Below are 23,761 nucleotides of genomic sequence, written 5' to 3'. Positions count from 1 at the left end.
AGAGAGAGAGGGGTTAGATCTAGAATACTATCGATAGTATGGAAAGTGTTTATTATCAACTTTTTGACCATCAGATGTCTAGGGTTTAGTAGAAGTTGGTGGAATAGTAATAATCCAAAGGTGAAAAAGTTGATAATAAGTACTATTCATATACTATCAATAGTATACTAGCTCAACCCTAGGCATCCAAGGGCTGAAACGTTAAAAGCATGATACATAAAAAATATTCCAACATAATTACATATATATATATATATATATATAGAGAGAGAGAGAGAGAGAGGAGGAGAGAGAGAGAGAGAGAAAGAAAGAATTCAACTAAGATATTATTAATAGTATATGAATAGTAGTTACTATCCACTTTTTGGCCCTGAATTATTGCTATTCCGCCAACTGCCACTTAACCCTAGGCATCTAATGGTCAAAAGTGGATAGAAAATACTATTCACATACGATTAATAAGAGTCTGGCTACTATACTCTTATAAGTATAGACTACTCTTTGTACTCAAGTTTTCGGCCGTTAGATTTACCCCTTTGATCATTTCCACTCGTAAGATCATACTATTCAACCAACCACCCGCTCAACCCTAGGGGACCACTATCATCCTAACCGCACATCCCTTCCATCCAACGGCTGAAAACTTATGAGTACAAAGAAGTCTATACTCATAAGAGGATAGTAGTCCTAGCCCTATTAATAGTATTCCAGCACAACTCTCTTTCTCTCTCTCTATATATATTTATGCTTTCAAAGGCATGAAGAGTTAAAGACCTTCACACTTTCAAGTTTTTGATGATGGGACATCCAATTCGACGATCGGCTTCGTTAGACATGATCTACAATTTTAGAACTATCTAGAAATCAAATTTTATAGTTTTTTTAACTTCGTTTGCCTAGAGAAAGAATAGCCTCAAATGAACAGCTGAAAATAAAAAATCTCATAAATATTAATAAAAAACTCAAATTTCAAATCGGAAGTATTGATCTTGCTCTTGATGTTAAGTAAAATTTTGTATTAAAATTTCATCGAATTTGGATTGTTGTACATCGTTTAACTTACAAATGTGCCACATCGGCCACTAAAATAGTCATTTTTGAGACCCTTTCATCACTTGGCATATAATGTCGAAAAATTATGAAATTCAGTTTCTAGATAGTTATTTTTTTAATAGCATAGATCATGCCTAATAGAGCCGATCGTCGAATCAGATATCTCTTCATTGAAAACAACTTGAAAACACAAAGGTCTCCTTGCTCTCGAAAGCATGAGAAACATACTCTATATATATACACACACACATATATAGTTGAGCTAGAATGCTATTAGTGGCAAACGAGCTCCATTGCCATCCATTTGTTTTCGATGATGGAGCCTCTAAATCAACGATCGACATCGTTGAATATGATCTATACCACTTGAAGCATCTAGAAACCAAATTTCATACGTTTCCGATATTGTTCACTTGTCAATCAAGTGGACATAAAATAAATGGTTGAAAACGAATATCCTTTAAAAAACGATGGTAAGAGCCTTGTAATCAAGATCAAGAGTATAGATCTTGTTTCAAATAGTTTAAAAAAATTTTTAACCAAAATTCAATTATTTTGGATATCTTCACACAGTTAAACAAGAAAACATATCATATGGACCAATAAAATTATAAATTTTGAAATCCTTTGATTATTAGGCTAATGACGTCGAAAAGATTTGAAATTTGGTTTCTAAATACTTCAAGTGGTATAGATTATATTCAATGATGCGGATCGTCGATTTGGAGACTCCATCATCGAAAACAAATGGATGGCAACGGAGCCAGTTTGCTACCAATAGTATTCCAGCCCAACTCTACATATATATATATATATATATATATATATATATATATATATACATACATACATACATACATACATATATATATATATAGTCCGACTGGAATACTATCGATAGCACCAAGCGCTTGATGCTACCAAATTTTTTGCCATTAGATTTATTCCTTTCATCATTTCTAACCGTTAATATATTACTATCTCAACAATACCATACCCAGCTCAACCTTTAGGGCACCATATCAACCTAACCGGAAGACCACTATCATCCTAACCATATTTTTTCATCCAAGGGCCGAAAACCCTAATAGCACAATGACTTGTGCTGATTAATAGTATTCCACAAATTATATATATATATACACACACACACACACACACACATATATACATATAATATACATATAAATATATACATACATACATCATAATATATATATATATATATATATATATAAGAGAGAGAGAGACTTGACTGTGAAGAAGAGCTAGAAGAGACTGTAGAGGGAGATAGAGAGAAGAGAGTTGAGCTAGAATACTTCAAAAAGCCCAAAAGGTGGTGTTTTTGAGTTTTAGCCTTTGAATGAAAAAATAGGGTTGAGATGATGGTGTGTAGTGGAATAATGTTTGATCAAAGGCTATTAATAATCAAGGAGTAGATCCAAGGGCTAAAAACTTAGAAACCAAGGAGGTGGTGCTTCTAAAAGTATTCTAGCTCAATTTTATATATATATATATATATATATATATATATACTCATATGAGTATAGTAGTATGAGTATATATATATATATATATATATATATATATATAGAGTCCGGCTACTATACTCATATGAGTACGATCGCCCTCGTACTCATACGTCGTTTTTGATGATAGAGCTTCCGAATCGACTATCCATACCGTTAAACGTTATCTAGAGCATTTAAACTTCTAGAAATTAAATTTTACAATTTTTTGACATCATTTAACTTACGATCAAAAGGTCACAAAATTGACAATTTTTAACGGCCGGTATGGGATACTTGTTAGTTTAACGGTGTAAAAGAATCGGAATTGGTTGATTTTTTGACAGAAAATTCTATTCACTATCTAGATAAAGATCAATAGCTCCAATCTTAAATTGAAGGATCTAATCATCCATTTTTAGGACGTCGTTCGATTTCGACCGTTCATTTTATACCACTTGATGGACTTTATTATGAATTCAAAAAATTACAAAATTTATTTTCTAGAAGTTTCAAATACTCTAGATCATGTTTAACGGTGTGAATCGTCGATTCGAAAACCCCAACATCGAAAACAACTTATGAGTACGAAGGGCTCTATACTCACAAGAGTATAGTAGCCCTACTATATATATATATATATATATATATATATATAACTGGACTGGAATACTTCCAATAGCACCAAGTTATTGGTGCTTGTGATTTTTCGGCCCTTGGATGAAGTGTTGTGTGGTTAGAATGATAGTAGTCCCCTTGGGATTTAGTGATGGTTAGTGAAATAGCATGATCACTAGTAGTAACAGTCAAAAGGATAGATCTAATGGTGGAAAAGTTGGTACCACCAAGTGATTGGAGTTATTAGAGACCCCCAACTGGACTCCATTTGTATATATATAGGTCTTTGTCCTATCAAGTCATTTTTGATAATAGGAATTCTGAAGCGATGATCGGAACCAAGGATTTAAGTGCACATCGGCATAGGCTGTATCCACCGTGCCGTATCGTGCCAGCAAGATATCGACACGATACAGCCCCTGGGGCAATGGCACAATTCAAATTTCTCTATTCTTTAAATTAATAAGTAATTTTGTCAATAAAGTTCAAAAAAATTGATAAAAACACATAACAAATAATTGTTATATTTTGTTGCTAAAAAATAAATAAATATTTCATGCCATTATGTGTCAGCACACATATTTTTTGTGACCAGCACGCTTCGACACGGCCCGGCACGCACCATGCCGGCAAGTTTCCGACACAGCACTTAAATCCTTGATCAGAACCATTAAAGTTGGTCTAGAGTATTTGAATTGTATCGAAATCAAATTTCATACTTTTTAAAAATTATTTCTGTAGTGATCAAAGGATCGTAAAATCGACAATTTTTGACGACCTAATATGAGCCGTTTGCTTTTTTAATAGTGTGAAGCAATCCAACGACTTGAATTTTTAATAAAAAAAATCTTTTTATTATTTGGATAACATTTCATAACTCCAATAATGAATCGAGGAAGTCAAACCTTTATTTTCACAAGGTTATTCATTTTTTGACCCATTTTATTTTTCGACTGTTTGATGGTCTGGATAAAGATTTTTAAAAAATTACAAGGTACAATTTCTAAATATTTTTTATAGTGTACATCAATTTCAACAATACCGATTATAAATTAGGAATCCCGATCATCTAAAATAACTTAATAGGACAAAAGCCTCTACCTTCTAAAGAGGGTAGTAGCTAGACTGTTATATAACTTTATACACACACTCTCACACACGCACACTCTATACACACACACTCTCACACACACCCTTTCTCTCTCTTATAAGTACGGAGGTCTTCGTACTCGTAAGTCATTTTGATGATAGAGATTCCGAATTGACGATCCATACCATTAAATATGATCTAGAACATTTGAAACTTATAGAAAATGAATTTCATCGTTTTTCAAAATTATAGTAAAGTCCATCAAACGAGCATAAAATGAACAATAAAAATTGAACAACCTCCTAAAAACAAAGGATCGGATTCTTCAATTTAAGATCGGAGTAATTGATCTTTATCTAGATAGTGAATAAAATTTTTTTATCAAAAATTCAATCAATTATGATTCTTTTTAATCTGTTAAACTTGCAAGTACCCTATACTAGCCGCTAAAATTATCAATTTTGAGATATTTGATTGTAAAGGTAAATGATGTTGAAAAATTATAAAATTGGCCTTCTTCGCCTTCCACCTAAGCTGCGCTTTGGTTTCTAAAAATTTCAAATACTCCAGATCATGTTAAGGATATGGATTCTCGATTCAGAAGATCTATAATCGAAAATGACTTATGAGTACAAAGACGATTGTACTCATTATAGTAGCCGAACTCTATATATATAGTAGCCGTATATGTATATATATGAATATATATATGTGTGTATATATATACATATATATATATATGTGTGTATATATATACATATATATATATATGTGTGTATATATATACATATATATATATATGTGTGTATATATATACATATATATATATATATTTGTGTGTGTGTGTATACATATATATACGTGTATATATATTATATAGAGTAGGGCTACTATACTCTTATGAGTATAGAGCCCTTCGTACTCATAAGTTGTTTTCGATGATGGGGCTTCCGAATCGACGATCCACTCCGTTAAATATGATCTAAAGTATTTGAAACTTCTAACAAATAAATTTCGGAATTTTTCGAAATCATAATAAAGTCCATCAAACGGGTATAAAATGAACGGTCAAAATCGAACGACGTCCGAAAAATGGATGATCGGATCCTTCAATTTAAGATCGGAGTTATTAATTTTACCTAGGTAGTGAATAGAATTTTCTATCAAAAATTCAACCTATTCCAATTCTTTTACACCGTTAAACTAGCTAATGTCCCATACAGGTCGTTAAAAATTGTCAATTTTGTGAACTTTTGATCGTAAGGTAAATAATGTCGAAAAATTATGAAATTTGATTTCTAAAAGTTTTAAATGATCTAGATAATATTTAACGATATGAATCGGCGATTCAGAAGCTCTATCATCAAAAACGACTAATGAGTACAAGGGCAATCGTACTCATAAGAGTATAGTAGTCGGACTCTACATATATATACATATATATATAAGCACATTAATTGTGCTTGCTCCCAACTTCTTAGCCCTTGGATTTCTAGGATTTAACATTCGTTGGTGATACTACTATAGATTTGAGGGCTAAAAAGTTGATGGTAGACACTATCCCTCTCTCTCGTTTTCGCTTTCTTGCACTTAGTCTTTGAGAGTGCAAAGATCCAGACTAGCAAAATCGAGGTAGGCTTGCCCATCTTCGAGTTGGAAGGCGAGCGTTGCACGGGCTTTGGCGAGCAAAATCACTACTGTGACAGTTGGTATCACAGCTGGTTCGAAAAGGAACCATGTCGTCGTTGGATGCTGCCGTTGTAGACGTTATCCCTGAGCCCAAGCAAACTAAGCGGGAAAGAAGCAAGGAGCCGCAAGCACTCACGAAGCAGGCCATATCCTTGGAGTACCGTGCAGAGCTGCAAAAGGATGTTATAATGAGAGTGGAGTGGTCCTCTGCATTGACGCAGACCATGCGTTTGTTGGACGAGGTGCTTCACTTGATAGAGGAGGATATTGTTGCAGCCATGGCAACATTCCGCCATCGTCTGGAACAATTCAAGGCAGATTATGCCCGTCACAACAACGAGCGAGATACGCGAGATGTGCTGCTTCACGACATCAATGCCTAGGTCAAGGAGGTCATAAGCCTCAAGGCGAGGGAGGCACTACCCGAGCGGATCGAGAGCAATCATGGCAAACCACTTAAGGTGAGCGAGGCAAAAGGTGGGGAAAAGCGTTGTGATACAGGGGACGCAAAAAGGCATGGCCAGAGTCTAGCCCCACTGACTAAGGACCAGACCCTCATGGCTCTACAGCTTTACGAGGAGGTGAAGCGCTCGAGGACCTGAGCAAAGGTGAGACTGTCAAGTCTCAAGAAAAGCAGGAGCAACTAGCACCCAATCGAGAGATGCGTTGCTCTGTTAAGCACAAAGCCAAAAAGGAGCCCGAGGGGACCAGGGAGCATCCCGCAGCTTGGCGGCGTGCACGTGTGTGTCGCGAAGGACAAGCACACTTAACGGTTCAGGCTCAATGACAAAATTTTTCGCGCAACGAGCTAGCTACTGTTCGTGCTCAAAGGGGCAAGGCACTAGAGTGGTGCGGAAGCGAAGGCGAACTGCAGTAGCAAGGCTCGAGGCCGCGTGGGCACGAAGGCATGGTGAACTGCAAGCAAGGCTACACGAACCAGGATCGGCTTGGCGTGCAATGAAATGTTTGCGTGTTAGGTGGGGGAAAATGTCAAGCACTTAGAAACATCTCAATTCGGCCAAGTCCCTGGCCCAGCTTCGTTAAATGGGCAACCGAAGAGGCATTGTTCAGGAAGCTTTTGTGGGAAATGAAGCATTTTGAAACTGCAGGAGTTAATACCTCAAGAAACAGTCCTGTGGAAACCCAAAATGAGTTAATGCCTCAAGAAATAGTCCTGTGGAAACCCAAAGGTTACGTGCAACCCTCGGATTCACCCTGCATTTATGTAGGAAGTTATCCATTGCATCCTAGTGGGCAAGTCCAATGTAACTTAGAGGCTATAAGTAGGAGGGTTGGCTGAGACCAAAGTAGAGAGAGTAGAGAATGTATATGTAATTTTTGCTTTTAAGTAATAGAGTACTTAGTTCTTGCATAACCTCTATTAGTTCTTGCATAACCTCTATTCCTCTCTCTCATTTTCTCTTTCTTGCACTTAATTTTTGTGGGCGCGGATGTCCGAACTAGCAAGATCGAGACAGGCTTGTCCATCTACGAGCAGGAAGACAAGCGCCACACGCGCTTTGGCGAGCAAAATATAAGTCCATGATAGTTGGTATCGCATATATGCATACATATATATACATATATATATTTGTGTATATATATACATATAGTAGGACTGTTGTGCTCTTAAAAGCACGGAGGCCTCCTGAGCCATTTTTTATGGTGGGACTCTCGAATGCACGATCGACTCCGTTAAACTTAATCTAATCTAATTGAAAGAAGCCAAAAAATAAATTTTGCAATTTTCCAATATCATTTACCTAGTGATCGAAAGAACTCAATTAACAAATTAATAATGATTGATGTGTGTCGTTTGCAAGTTTTAATAGTGTAGAAGTATTCAAATCGGATGAAATTTTGATATAAAATTCTTCATACTATTTGCAGTAAGATCAATACCTCTAATTTTAAAAACTTATGCTATATGATCAAGTCTTGAAATTTTCTTTATACTATCTACAGCAAGATCAATTTTATCTGATCTGATGTTTTACTATTACATCATCACTTTTTGTGGGATTTTTATTTTTAGTCGTTGATTTTGAGTCTTTTCGATCAGTAGGTAAACGATATTGAAAATCAGAAAATTAATTTTCTAGATACTTCAAATACTCTAGATCAAGTCTACCAGAGCCGATCGTCGATTCAGAAGTCTCATCATCAAAAAAAATTTTAGAGGCCGCTTTGATTCTTTAGAACAACTCGACGAATTTAGTAGATCCTTTTAGAGCAGAGCTCCAACCTCCGCGCCTAGCTGCAACCTCAACCAAAACCAAAGGCTAGATTCAAATTGGGATAGGTCAAAACATTCATCTTTATCCTAGATTGGAGAAAAATGCCGGTGGTCACAAGCGTAACCTAGATTGCTTCTTCTTTCCAACGGACATCCTACATTCACAGAAAAGTTCCACTTCTCCTTGATTGATTGAACATGGTTTTCTTTGAGTCGAATGAAATTACGCTCCTTCCTTCTATTCCAAAATCACATAACTAACTTCGTTGAGAAGACACTGGAAGATGCTAGGCACTAAGCTACAATTTTCATTAGCCTTTCGCTCCGGGCTTCTATAGGCCGTCCCTTTTGATCATAGGTCCAATTTCCCGCCATTGGCCTTGTCTACTTAGTGCAGTAGTGCGTAAAGTAGGCTAAGCTTCTGTGGCTTTTTTTTAATTTCTTTCATATATCGTCGTCACGTCCTATAAAGATCATTTTCCAATTCATACAAAAAGGTAAGAAAGCTAGTTGTATCCCGTTCAAACATAACGCACACTCCAGTAAAAAGGATAGACCATCCTTCGCCCAACCACTCGTGTCGAAACCACGATAAGCAACTCCGAGAAGGGAGTTCAGATTACCCGAGGAGCTCCATTGAAGAGACGGAATTGACCTTGTTACGAGCTAGCAAGGCCAATCTATCAACCAAGGTAGGCAAAGACTTCTTGCTTATATATATATATATATATATATATATATATATATAGAGAGAGAGAGAGAGAGAGAGAGAGAGAAAATTGAGCTCCAATGCTTTTAAAAGTACCAATTCATTAGTCCTTGTAGATTTTCAGTGCTTGGATTAAGGAATGTGTTGTTAGGATGATAGTAGTCCCCTAGAGTTCACTGAGTGGTAGGTTGAATAGTCTAACGGGTGGAAATATAGTCAAAGGGGTAGATCTAACTACGAAAAAATTACAAGCACGAGGTGCTTGGTGCTTTTGAAAGTACCATAGTCGGACTATATATATATATATATATATATATATATATGGATAAAATCTACTATACCCTTCAAAACTTCAAAAATATCTGATATACCACTGGTTGACCAAAATGCGCTTATTGATTTCCAAAAATCCCTTCAAATATTCCTAAATCCGTAGAGTTTAATGGTAATGGGGTTTAGAATGTTATTTTGGTAATTTCAAGGTAAATTTGAAAATTTGGAATAATAGTCGGACAAATAAGCAAAAACCCCATGTACATGTACATATATATATGTACCATATATATGTACATACATATGTACATGCATATATATATATATGTACATATACATATATATATGTATATGTACATACATATATGTACATGTATATATATATGTATACATATTGTGAGACCCCAGGTAGTCCTATATATGAAATATAATAGGGCAAAACTCTTAACCCGACTTAAGCATTTTGGGAAGTGGCAAGGCCCAACAGGTTAAGAGAGTTAAGCGTGCTAGGACGGGAGTAGTCCTAGGATGGGTTACCCCCTAGGAAGTTGGGACATCACAGTTAGAATCAGAGCCAATTACCAACCGGAAATATGATATGAGTCTTGGCTGAGCCAGAATTATACAGGGAAAAAAGCGAGGCCCTCATGTTGTTGACTGTTGTGGGTAGAGCGCGGCTCCTCTATAAGGTCGGTTTAGGATAGCGAGACGAGTCTCACATCGCCTGATACTTGTGAGTTTGATTCTGACGAGGACGTCAGGGCTTAAAGAGAAGGAGATTGTGAGACCTCAGGTACTCCTATATATGAAATATAATAGGGCTAAACTCTTAATCCGGCTTAAGCATTTTGAGTGGTGGAAAGGCCCGAGAGGTTAAGAGAGTTAAGCGTGTTAGGACGGGAGTAGTCCTAGGATGGGTGACCCCGTAGGAAGTTGGGCTGTCACACATATATATGTATATATATATACATATAGGGTAAATTGCATACAACTTCCTGTAAGCATATCGAATAGTAAATATATTCCTAAAAAGTTCAACTTTTAACTCTTATCCCTGCAAAAGTCCAATGATATTCATATATGTCCCTCTGGTTTGTTATTGTTAGAGAGTTGTTTATTATTTAACAGTAATAAGTGAAATGTTAAATTTTCCATCACAAATATGTCCCTCCAAAAGCCCTAACTGCTATAATCATGCAGAAATGTCCCCCCAAAAAAATTTCAACAGTCATCTTATTCCCCATCTTCTTCCTCTTTAAAACCCAACCCAATCCACCATTTTTGTAACCTCTTCTCTCACTCATTTTCTCCTAAACCTTTTCTTTTGAGCAAAATAAGAAAAAATTATAAAGAAAATTGAATGGGAAAGCAACACGCGTTCGACATGGGCGAAGCAACACGCGTCATGGATGAATAAGGACGGAGAAATTCTAGTTACAACTTCGAAACTAACATAAAGGAGAGATAGGAAAAGGAAGAAAAAGAGTTCCCATTGCAAGGGTTTTGATTAAGAGAAGAAGGTATAATATAAAAGGTAAATATGTTAATTTACCTAATTAACGAACCAGGATTAAGTATTTTACCTATGGTTAACTAAATTTTTCTAACCAATCCTAACAGCATGAGTATATTTTAAAACATTAGGACTTTTGCAAGGGTAACATAAGAAAGTTGAACTTTGTAGAGATGTATTTACAATTCGCTATGTTTACAGGGAGCTATATGCAATTAACCCATACATATATGTGTATACACATATATGTATATATATGTATACTTATATAGGTATATATATATACATATATATGTATACATACATATGTATGTATATAGATACATATGTATATACAGAGAGAGAGAGAGAGAATATATTTATATACATATATACATATATATATAGAGTCCGGCTGCTATGCTATCGATAGCACCAAGCACTTGGTGCTATCAAGTTTTCTGCCGTTAGATTAACCCTTTTGATTATTTTTATCCGTTAGATTATACTATTCAACCAACCACCCACTCAGCCCTAGGGGGCCCACATCATCCTAACCACACATTTCTCAATCCAAGGGTTAAAAAACTAATAGCACCAATAGCTTNTATATAGAGAGAGAGAGAGAGAGAGAGAGAGAGCGCTTTACTAGATACTTTCGGCAGTAAATGGCTAGGTTTACTACCGATTTGTTTTTGAAGATAGAGCTTCCAAATCAACGATCGCCTTTGAACATGATCTATACCATTTAAACTATCTAGTAACAAACTTTTATACTTTTCCGACATCACTAACCAAACGATCACAGGGTCACAAAATTTGTAATTTTAATGGTCGATGCGGTGCGTTTGCTCGTTTAACATTATACAAGAGTCCAAATCAGCTGAATTTTTGTTAGAATATTATCTTAACTATCTAAAACAAGATCTAGACTCTAGATCTTGAATACAAAAATTTTATCATTACTTTTTGAAGGATATTTATTTTCAGCCATTCATTTTATGTCCGCTTGATGGACAAGAGAACAATATCAAAAATGCATAAAATTTGATTTCAAGACAGTTTAAATGGTCTGATAGAGCTTCCGAATCGACGATCCACACCGTTAAACGTTATCTGGAGCATTTAAAACTTCTAGAAATCAAATTTTATAATTTTTCGACATCATTTACCTTACGATCAAGAGCTCACAAAATTGATAATTTTAACGGCCGGTATGAGATATTTGCTAGTTTAACGGTGAAAAAGAATCGAAAGAGGTTGAATTTTTGATAGAAAATTCAACTCACTACCTAAATAAAGATCAATAACTCTGATCTTAAATTGAAGGATCCGATTATCCATTTTTAGGATGTCGTTCGATTTTAACCGTTCATTTTATACCCGCTTGATGGACTTTATAATGATTTTGAAAAATTACGAAATTTATTTTCTAGAAGTTTGAAATACTCTAGATCATGTTTAACGGTATGGATCGTCGATTCGAAAATCCCAAAATTGAAAACAACTTATGAGTACGAAGGGTTATATACTCATAAGAGTATAATAGCCCTACTCTCTCTCTCTCTCTATATATATATGTACTAGGCTTGTATATTTTCGAAAGCACAGAGACTTCTGTACTTTCATATTGTTTTCAACAAAGGGATATCTGATTCGATGATTGCCTCCGTCAGACATGATCTATACTATTGGAACTATCTTTAAACCAAATTTCATAATTTTCGACATCATTTACCTAGTAAATAAAGTCTTAAGATGAACGGCTGAAAATAAAAATCTCATAAGAAAGAGAGGTGGAATACTTAAATTTTAAATAAGTACCGATCGCACTCTTGATGGTAAAAATAATTTTTTATTGAAATTTAAGCGAATTTGAATTGTTCTACACTACTGAACTTACAAATGTGTCACATCAGCCATTATCGAAAAATTGTGAAATTTGATTTTTACATAGTTCCAACAGAATAGATCATGTCTGACAAGTCAATCGTCAAATCGGATGACCCATCATTGAAAACAACTTGGAAGTACAGAGACCTCCGTGCTTTCGAAAGCACACAAGTCGTACTTGTGGCTGCATATATATCGAATTGGGTTGAAATGCTTCTAATAGCACGAAATAAATGGTGCTTGTGGGCTTTTCCGCCCTTGGATTAAGGGGTTGTACAGATAAGATGATAGTGGTCCCCCTATGGTTTAGTGGTGGTTAGTGAAATAGTATAATCAAAAAGGTAGAAATAGTCAGAGGAGCAGATCTAATGGTGGAAAAGTTATTAGCGCCAAGTAACTGGTGCTTTGAGAAGTGCCCCAGCCATATTATATATATTAGGGGCACATGATCCCAACTTTTAACCCTTGGATCCCTAGGGTTTACTATTCAGTGGTGATACCTTTATGGATTCAAGTACTAAAAGTTGATAGTAGGCACTATTCATGTGCTTTCGAAAACATCCATATATATATATACATATAATATATATACATATAATATATATATATATATATATATATGTATATATATATATAGAAAATTTGGAGATTTCTTTTTTTTCAGAATTGTCTAAAAAATCAGGGACCTGCATAAAACTTTCCCCTTCAGAGTTTGTCAACAATACTACATCGAAAAACATGTTAAAGTATTAGATAAACCGTATTAAATTTGACGGTTGCATCTTTTTCTCTTGCGATTGAAATACTGCAAAATACATTTTTAAGAAAATTTAACTAATTTGAATCGAAAAATAAAAAAGATCTGAAATTCATCACCTTTCTAACATCTGGACTCTGGTTGCCGAAAGCATCAAAAAGTGCAGGTAAGAATGTAGGCAACTGAGTCATTAATTCCTCCTGCGAAAGACGCCCAACAAGCTGAAACAAATTATAAATATTAGTCTCATAAACTGAAATACAGTCAAAAGTTACCTGTATAATACAAAAAAATATGAATCTGCTTCAATAGATTTTTATGACTGGTAAGAAGTAAGAGCCCACATTACACCACACTTTCCATAATAAACAACAAATGTTTCAATATGGTATGATATCTCTATGTACTGCATAGCTCTAAGTGTAAGCAAAAAAATAAAAAGGAAAAGAAAAGGAAGATAGAAAACAACACAATAGAAAAGAAAAGAAAGAAAATTTTCATTGGCTTAAAAGCAGGCTATCATAAATATAAAAAATATAAACATAAGGTACACCTTTGTCAAACAGTTGATACAAACAACGAGGGTCCTTTCATCATCATTGACCAATAGAGGCACAACAACCTGCATCATTTGCAATCAGAGAAAAAGATAAAGAGCAGAAGAAACTAAACACAGAAATTCAACTATTGCTGAAGCTACAAGAACTATTAATTGATAATTGATACATACAGCAAGACATCGAAACGGATCATACTGAGCCAAGACAATACTCAAACATCGGTGCGCTTCATTTGAGACCTGCAGTATAGCAGAAGAAAATATGAAACAAACAAGGCATTATATGGTACTAGCCATTAAAAGGTAGAAAAATACCTTCACAACTGCATCTTTTGTAACATGGAGTAATTTTTCAATAACAATCTCAATCGAATCTTCCATAGCATCTTTCTGAAAAAAAGCATAAAAATATCAGTGAGCAAGAACAGAAAAAAATGTAAAGAACAAAACTAGTCTGTTTGAATGTCAAAGAAGATAGTGATAAACCTGATTGTTAAGCATTTCAGCTACTAAAGAAAGAGCAAGCTCCCTTGTGGATGCATCGGAATCATCCAACACCTCAAGCACAGCTGTTAAAATTTGATTGAAGTACTGCCACACATACAAGATGATATTAAATTGTGCACAAACCCTAATGATTTATCTTTTAATTTAGACAATAATAGCATGTTAATAAATTACAGAAGACAAGAACAAACAGATCATATGCATCAGAAAACATCATTAGTAATGATTATAATAAATCAATATTTTGCAGAAAAAGCAGAAGCCAAATGACAACCATAACACCATAAAATAAAACAGAATAGTAGATCGAAGCATTTTCAGGTTGTGGCAAGTGAAAGGTTGGACAGACTCTATCACATGCCATTCATTGGACTGAAGGGTGTTGCCATTAGCCCAAGTAGGTAGCGAGTTGCGTGGCTATTTTCTAACAAAAATCTGTTTTGTCAAGTCATTCTTAAGATTTAATGGAAAGAATAGCATATTTCGTTAAAGAATAGCATCTTTCATTAAAGCTATTTATTGTTTTTTGTGATTTCTACTATTTCACATTGCTAAAATTTATTAGTTCTACTCATCATTCATATACTGTTTACTAATGTTATACATCAGTCCCTTCATATTAGAAGATGCTTGTTACATGTTCAAGCACTTTAAGTACCTGACATGCTACTCACAACCCAGTGCAGCTGGTATATGCTTGGCAACCTTTTCAGAAATGCTAGAAGGTTATAAATTCTCATGTAGGGAACAATGTCCCTCTCCTATTTCTTTACATGTTCTTACATACATTTCATATGTAAATAAATTTATATATGTATATATATATATATATATATATATATATATATATATATAGTGAGGCTACTATGGTCGTTTTCCATGTTGCAACTTTAGAATCGTCGATCGACTCCGTTAAACTTGATCTAGAATATTTGAAGTACCTAGAAAATAAATTATGCGATTTTTCAATATTATTTGCCTAGTGAACGAGGGGGCTCAAAATCAACGGCTGAAAATAAAAATCTTACAAAACGTGATAATATAACATTAAAATTTTAGATCAAACATATTGATCTTGTTTTATATAGTATAAAGAATTTTCTATCAAAATTTCACATGATTTGAATATTTCTACACCGTTAAACTTGCAAACGGCTCACTACGGCCATTAAAATTATTGATTTTGAGCCCCTTCGATCACTAGGCAAATGATATCGAAAAATCATAAAATTTATTTTCTAGATACTTCAAATACTCTAGATCAAGTTTAACGGAGCCGATCGACAATTCGGAAGTCGCAACATCGAAAACGACTTGGAAGCACGGAAGGCTCCGTGCTTCCAAAAGCATAGTAGCCTCACACTATATATATATATATATATATGAATTATGCTACTAGACTATCAATAGTACCAAGCGCTTGGTGCTATTGAGTTTTCGGCCGTTGGATGAAAGGGTGTGCGGTTAGGATTATAGTGGTCCCCTAGGGTTGAGTGGGTGGTTGGTTGAATAGTATAATCTAATGGGTGGAAGTGATATATATATATCCTTACAAATTTTGGTGGAATTACTACTTTAGTTGGCAGAGTGAAATGACCGCTGTAAACCAGCAAGACCATCCAAATGTGAACCAATTCAGTGACCACAAGCATATTAGAATAGCTAATGGATTAAATCCAGATTTCGTCCAGGTCCCAAAAAATTAGATACATCCAAAGCCCTAGTAAATCTCTGAATACACAGTCACACTTAGTAAAGGAACCAGCATTCCTGTCATTTAAATTCACACATCTTGTCTAACCAAATGGTACTACTTGAATAAAAAATCATGATACTTTGATGACTCAAGCATATCAAAACAGCCACTGAAAGAACATCATAGTTTCACACAATGAAAATAATTATAAACATTGCCAGATTTTAATTCAATTTTAAAGTTTGATTTTATTTTTAACTACTCTAGGTTTTCTTCAGAAAAATAATGGTCAAACAATAAATGTATAGACAGGTTGATTTCGAACTTAAGGCGCAGATAACAAGAAATTGTTAGCACTTATATGTAAAAGATGTTTTCACTGAATGCAAAGTTCCACCCAAAAAAAAAAAAAAAAAACAAGAAAAAAAACTTTGTCCATATTTCCAATAATAATACCACCACTTTCAATTGTATGTAGCTGATAGTCAGGCAAAGTTGACGAAAAAGCAGAAAAAGTAATTTATGTATCGAGATGTTAGAAATATGAAGAAACAACGAGAGTAATTTATGTGACAGAATGACCAGATACAGAACTTTGATACACACCTTGGTCCAAATGGAGCTATCATTAACTACAGAAGCTTGGACCAACTGCTGAAGTGCTTCGCGTTTCTCTAAGCTTGAAGTAACATCATTTCCATTGCAAATCTAGACAAGCAAACATGAAATAAGCTAAAGATACCAACCATCTTGATTTTTCACAAACACGAAATAAAGGAGACTTAATTAGAGCATCAAGCATTAGAATCGATGGAAAGGAAAACTTCTGTAAGTACCCGATGAAGAAGCTGGGGTATGCTAGGGCCGCTATCAACATGGGGACTGTTCCTGACAAAACTAAGCTTCCCATTAATGGAATTTGAATCTTGAATGCTTTCACTGGTTTGAGTCAAGCCAATAGCTTTAAGCCCATCAGAAGCTACCAATCTACTAATATCTAAACGTGGAGTAGAGATAGAGCTCTCACTTTCCATTTTACTATCTGATTTTTCAACTTTATTTGTCCATGAGCCAATACTTTCCACAACAGAATTAGCATTGCTCTTCAATTCACCTCCTTTACCAGCAGGAATGTTTATTTCAATGCCATGCCCTGCATTTTGATTAAATTGATCTTGCATTCGATCAGCAGTTGCTTGACCAATGGATGCATCCAGAAGGGTGGATTCTTGTGCAGAACTCCATTTCCTCCCACCTTCACTATCAAGGGAGCCTGTCGAATACCGACCAAACTGATGGTTTTTCTTTATTGATGTCACAATATAACCTTCCTCAGAAGATGTTCCAACAGCATCAGCTTGGTCGTAAAAGGACTTGGGACGCTGACGTTCTTTCTTACTCTGCAGGAAGTTCACCAGATCAACCTCAATACGAGGTGTATACTGCTTAAGTGCCCTTCTCAATACATTCTGTTCTTCAACAGACAAACTAAGTATAAAATTCAGAACTGCAGATGAATCGAAGTGAGAGTAAACTGCTATGATGCCTGATATTGATGCTTCCTTCAGTTTTGAGTTCTTATCATTTACCAATGGTGCTAGCTTAGAAAGCCACAACTTAAGAAAGCCGCTATTATTGTAATTATCGGAATCTACCTTATGCTTGTTAAAGGACTTGTTTGCAAACTCAATCACAGCCAATTTAGCCTTCGGAGACCTCTGCTCATCTAAAGATCGTAGAAGAGCAGGTAGCAGAGTATCAATACTGTATGTCCTACTGACGATTTCCAAGGTTGTTGTACAGGGTTGCCTCACCAACTCCTTTGGATCAATCAGCCGTGAAAAAACATAAGGTAAAATTCTTTCGATGTAGCTCTCAAATGGCTTTTTACAAGCTGGAATAATCTCTGCGAGTGTGGAAAGAGCTGCCTGTGCGACTTTATGGTGGGGATCATCCAAGTGACGGAAGAATAGTTTCATGACCTTCTCAAAATTCTGCATAATTTCTTGAATTCCCTTTGGACCTAGTTGTAACAGAGTCCGGAGATAATTGAAAGCTGAAACCCTGGCCATCCAGTCTGAACTAGGGCTAAGGCCCTCACTAAGTGCATCAGTAAGAGATGCCGGGGAATCCATATAGCTTGACATTTCACCAGCTGAAAGTTGGCTATCATCGAAACTGCTTCTGCCACTTGCAGAAGCCCTAGCCGTGACTTGTTTTCTCAGAAGAGGTCTCTGAAAATTTGGAACATAATTATTTTGTGCATCTCTATATCCAGAGTCCCTATAAGGCATCTCGAGGAGATGCCGGTCAATCTGCATGTTTGCGAATTGCCTTGTTGACCTAATATCAGTATTCTCTTCAGGGTAGTTTCCTTCTTGCAATCTTTCTGAAGATCTTTTTGCGTAAGGCAATGCTAATGTTGATAAAGAGTCAGACGACAAATGACTCAAATAAGATAACTTGGAATTATCTAGTGAGTTTGAACCACCATTTCTATTGCTACTTCTCATAGTGCTGGTCATAGTCGAATCTATTAATGCAGAATTCTGTAAAGACAGGTGATTTGAAGCAGGAGCAGCAAGAGGAAATTGTGGATCACGAGAAGATGGAGGGTCAACTCCTGCACTAGGCAGAAACAGAAATCAGAATCTCTCTCACATTACCCCTCCATTGCTCTGGCTCTCGTATACAGAGAAAATTCAGCATCATGGAACAAAAGTAACAAAGACATAAAAGAGAGAGAGAAAATAATAGTTCGAAACTAACAGCCTGTTTAGCCTAGCTGGAGCTTCAGCATCAGTGCATTTCTGAGTCAAGCTTTTGAAAAATGCGGTTTTGTGATAAAAAATCCCACCAATAGTTTCCCACTGCAGCAGAAGCAGAAGCTTCAATTTGGAGCTTCCACTTTGGGGCTCAATAAGTCATTTTAACTTCTTGCTACAGCAAAAGTGCTAGACTCAATATTGGCTGTTGCAGCTGCTCGGAGCCTTCTCCAGAAGCTAGGCTAGGCAGGACTAGCAGATTCTCAAACAGATTATCTTTGCTACCTAGATCCAAGCTTGTCGATCGTGTAACTGAGAAATTCTGCTTGTCTGAGATGCTTACACCTTTCAATAAACTCTCAATAGCCGAAACCTTTTGCTTGCTTGCATTAAGCACGCTCTCCAAGCTTCGTTCGGAGCTTTTACCAAATGTCTTTGACTGTGATAAAAGGAGAGTTGTTGAAGAGAGAGATGGTTCTGAAGGAATAGTGGCACTCTTGTCCATTGCAACAATAGCTGAAGTACCATATCCAGGTAATTGCGTAGTAGCATGAGACGGAGTGCGTGAAAGCTGCGCCCCTCTCTCACGCAGAGAAGGAGAAGCATATCTTTTGTGTATACCGCCATCTTCATCATTTATTATCTGTAAACATATAAGTTTCAAGACTGAAAATTTTAGGGTTAGAGATCGCCATAGACAAAAGAAAAGAAAAATGGCATACCCGTTGTATAACAGGGTCAAATGACATAAAGAGTCGGCGTGAACGTTCTGGCCAAGTTTTGGTGAACATCCGGTAGCAAGTTCTAGCAGTTGAACGTACCTAAAAATTTTCAAACACCACACTAGGTAAACACAATTCATTTGCTTCTTGTTCGTAAAATTTTGTAGGTCTAGAGCAGTCCAAATTTACATTTTGGATTTTAGCAATGAATTGGTTATTCCAAATTCTTCTTGAGAAATTAACTGTAATAACTAGTTCTTTTTCTCAAAGAAATCTTAGTAATATTTAGAGAAGTTTCGCCTTTTTGTATTTTTGCAAGATTTGACTGTGCCCACCTATTGTTCTCCTTAAATGATTTAGAATGCATCCTCTATGTGAAGGACTGGAAGTCTGTCATTTTTGGTTATTTATTACCGTAATCCATTGTTTTCACCATAGACATCTTCCATTTACTTCATATAAAAGTATAGTTATCTTCCTCAAGCCTTACAATTGTAACAGAAGAATAAGCCCAGCATAAATGTAATTAAACAAGAGTATAGTGAATGATCAATAGGAAAAGAAATATATGAAACTCTACAATATCAGGAAAAAGGAAAAGGTATATATTGCACAAATATACATGCATTAGTGAATAAATGCAAAAAACGAAACATACTACTAAGCATCCATATGTAAACAGGCACCTGAAAATCAACTGAAAATCAAGTATGACACCATGCAAAACCAAAAATAAAGGTCAGATCTTCTCGATCCATTTTTCCCCAAAAATCTCATATTTAAATGATGAATAGAGCTTATTTCTGCTTTCCCAATAGATTTAACAACAATTAGAGGTATTCATTCTGTTATATGCTACTCATACTGAACATACACATGACAAATATTTATGATACTCAAGCTCCATGCTTTCAATGTGAGGTAAAACATGTATAGAACACGCATCCAACATAAACAAACTACAATAAAACTATCACCTACCTCACTCATTGCATCTGCTACACAGCACTTTATAAGATCCTCATACAAATCAGCCGAGCGCTGTATTTCCGGGGCATCTGCCCAGTACTCTAGTGTTAGAAGTGCATATTCACAGCACCTGATATCGTGGATATAGAATATTAACTCCAAAACTCATATCTATAATGATGATATAACAATTTTCTGTACCTAGCACGAAGAACTGCACTTCGGTCATTCTTTGCAGTATCAGCTATCCGAGGAAGAACACGCGCGACCTTGCAATTCCGCAACATCTACACCATTGGCACATGTTAATAACAGGAGAAGAATGAGGGTTTCATAACACTTGGTCCGTTTGGATCACGCTATGTAGCATTGCTGGTTATCTCAACATAACAAGTAATCTAATATTTGTTATTCAGATTACTACTAATGTTGTATTACTCCATTTGGTTCAGTGCAGTAATGTAATCTAGCATTAGTGTGCATATAAGATTCTGTTTGGTTCATCTTATACATTTCATTAATCCAAATAGTAAAGTATAGGTTATTCCAAAAATACCCTTATATATAGTTATTGGAAATTTGAATATAAACTTTGAATTTAAGTTTAAATTTAAATTCAGATTTTAAATTTATATTTAAATATTGAATCAAAAATATAAATATTCAATCAAATTTTTGTTGGAGAAAAACTCAAAATTTGAATTTGAATTTATTTTATTTGAACTTAAATTTATTTGTTATTTATTTATTTATTATTTTTATTTATTATTTTTATTTATTTTATTTATTTATTTTATTATCTTTCTTAATGAGAAAGAAAAGTAACAGAATATTTTCCGTTCCGCTTCTTGCGCCAAACGGAATTCCTTTCCGTTCCGTTGCGCGGGTTCCGCTCCTTTCTCATAATGAGAAAGAGCATGAATTCTCTTTATTATACATTATCTCCTTTTCCTCCCCTGTTAAGAATGAGATTTAGATAATTGGTTAATTCTTATTCATTTATTTTGGTTATCTTGCATTTTTGAATATTCCTCTTATCTACTGGGTGTTGAGAGAATCTCCGTCAACCTCCTTCACGATCGTGCTCGCAAGAGGAGGAATTCCGATCCTATCTTGGGGTGTTATTCCCGGTTAGTCCCGCACATAAGGACGATAATACGCCTTAGAACAGTGCCTTGCACGCTTCCAGATAAGGTCAAATCTTTATTGGAATATTTGCGTCTATCTGTAAGTTGATTTATTTATTTTCATAATAAAACTAGTGAGATTTTAATCACAATCGGATTTTCTGTGCGGTACTTGCTCTAACATTCTAAGGCGTATTTCCGATCTGATTGTAATTAAAAATCTAACGGATGCTAATCCTAAAAAAAAAAAAATTTCATGTAACTCTTGTTTTATATCTTGACTGTACAATTTGTCGCATAAATTTAAATATCTTCGGATTTCCACTTTAAATTAATAATCACATATCTTTAAATTGCAAATCTTTATTTCTGCATATATAACTTTTTGTTGTACAATTGTTGTATAAAGAAATAAATTTTACTGTAGCTTTTTTTCCCAAAAAAAAGAGTTTGCTACAGTAAATTTTGTTTAAGTGTACGGATTTTTTATTAAAAAAAAAGGCTTAATATATATTGCTGTGTTGCCTTTGAAAAGGGAGAGAGAGTTTTGTCACTCTTTAAAAAAAAAAAAAAATTCCTTTTTAAAAGAATGATATGATTTTACTATAGATTNATATATATTGTTGTATTGCCTTCGAAAAGGGAGAGAGAGTTTTGTCACTCTTTTAAAAAAAAAAAAAAAATCTTTTTTAAAAGGATATGATTTTACTATAGATTGTTTTTAAAAAAAAAAACTAATAATAAATTGGAGTTTTATGGCCTGTAAATTTTGAGCACTATTTAACAAAAGTTCACACTGGCCGCATTTGATCTGCTGAACCAAATCTAGTTGTTCAATTAATTCATAGTTCTAATTAAATTTATAATTTTCACTGAAGTGTAATATCTGTTCTTATTAGTTTAATATTTGATATATGTGGACCATGTGCCAACCTCAATATTAAATTAATTTTTTGTGGGGGAGTGTCCACCCACAGTAGCTTGCTGCTAGGGTTCTATCACGTCGCCCTTGCGCTGCACTACTTGTAACACACTGAATTTTAGCAAATTGCAAGGTTCGAGAGTTTGATCTGTGTTCTGAGTTTTTTCAGGTATTCTAAAGGATCGTCGACAGCGTTCCGACCTATGACTCGCATCCCAAGGAGCGAGGGTGAAAACTTAGCACCAAAATCTCCAAAATGAGGAATTTGGACTGCTCTCGAGTTGACTCTGCAGGGCAGAGTACCGGTACCACATCGGCTTGGTACCAGTACTGGACCTGGTACTGGTACTGCATCGAGCTGGTATCGGTACCCAGTGCGTTTTCTCGCCAACCCGAGGCTCGGGTTGCGCGTGCTGCTGCCTGGTACTGGTACTAAATCCCGTGTCACGGGTACGCAGTGCAGAATGCAGCCTGCCAATTTTTGAGGGTTCTTTTTGTTATTGTTGCAATACCTTATATACCCCCATACCCCTTGGGCAGGGGCTTTTGTGCTGCAACTAAAGGAGGAGGTGAGTTCCTCTTCATATTTTCCATGGTTTTTCCTTCCTTTTCCTGCCTGGGATTTTGGGATTGATCTTTCTCTCTTGCTTCATTATACATTTTGGTGACCTTCCACCATTGGAGAAGCTTTGAGACTTGGATTGGAGCTTGTTTGAAGGAAGAACTTCAACCCCAACACCTTCCTAGCTAAGTTTGGAGCATCAAGAAGGTAACCATGATCCTCTCTTTAGATCATGTTTTTGAAGGAATTTTGTGTTGAAACCTAGAAATGAGAAATCTAGGGTTTATTTGGAGATTTTTGATTTGTAGCTTTTGGAGCTCAATTGATTGGTTTAGAACCTTCCTTTAGGTTAGTTTTGGAGTGCTCTAGCTTCCATTTGGGATTTGAGATGGTTTCCTACCATTTTAGGTGAGTTTTGCCCTTTTCTTGGATTGGTTAAAGATGAATACTTTAGGTGTTCGTTCGTTTCGTCTAACCCTCGTAGAATTTTCTTTAGAGAGCTAGGAGACTTGTGGGCACCTTCGTTCGCCCAAAAGAAAGAGTTACAAGGAGTTCTTGGTGGGTTTGACCTCACCTAAATGGGTGAACTCCCCCCCCCCCCCTATTATATCTTA

At 35.5% G+C, this 23,761-nt stretch overlaps 1 protein-coding gene across 2 annotated transcripts in view; it reads right to left on the bottom strand.

Moving 5' to 3' along the window:
* LOC109707066 (CLIP-associated protein) overlaps positions 1 to 23,761 on the bottom strand; it is a 63,204-nt gene that overhangs the window by 11,165 nt on the left and 28,278 nt on the right. The window contains exons 12-22 of one of the 2 annotated variants that reach the window (XM_020228132.1): positions 20,738 to 20,823; positions 20,549 to 20,666; positions 19,568 to 19,666; positions 19,131 to 19,488; positions 16,917 to 18,703; positions 16,687 to 16,788; positions 14,364 to 14,468; positions 14,193 to 14,267; positions 14,049 to 14,117; positions 13,872 to 13,940; positions 13,438 to 13,539 (exon numbers count right to left, since the gene is read on the bottom strand). In XM_020228132.1, coding sequence (XP_020083721.1) covers positions 13,438 to 13,539; positions 13,872 to 13,940; positions 14,049 to 14,117; positions 14,193 to 14,267; positions 14,364 to 14,468; positions 16,687 to 16,788; positions 16,917 to 18,703; positions 19,131 to 19,488; positions 19,568 to 19,666; positions 20,549 to 20,666; positions 20,738 to 20,823 — 2,970 coding nt within the window. The remainder of the gene's footprint in view (positions 1 to 13,437; positions 13,540 to 13,871; positions 13,941 to 14,048; positions 14,118 to 14,192; positions 14,268 to 14,363; positions 14,469 to 16,686; positions 16,789 to 16,916; positions 18,704 to 19,130; positions 19,489 to 19,567; positions 19,667 to 20,548; positions 20,667 to 20,737; positions 20,824 to 23,761) is intronic. The other variant, XM_020228133.1, reaches the window with a different exon arrangement.

This window comes from Ananas comosus, linkage group 3 (genome assembly GCF_001540865.1).
Source record: "Ananas comosus cultivar F153 linkage group 3, ASM154086v1, whole genome shotgun sequence".
NCBI lineage: Eukaryota > Viridiplantae > Streptophyta > Magnoliopsida > Poales > Bromeliaceae > Ananas > Ananas comosus.
This window is presented reverse-complemented; position numbering and strand designations above follow the sequence as displayed.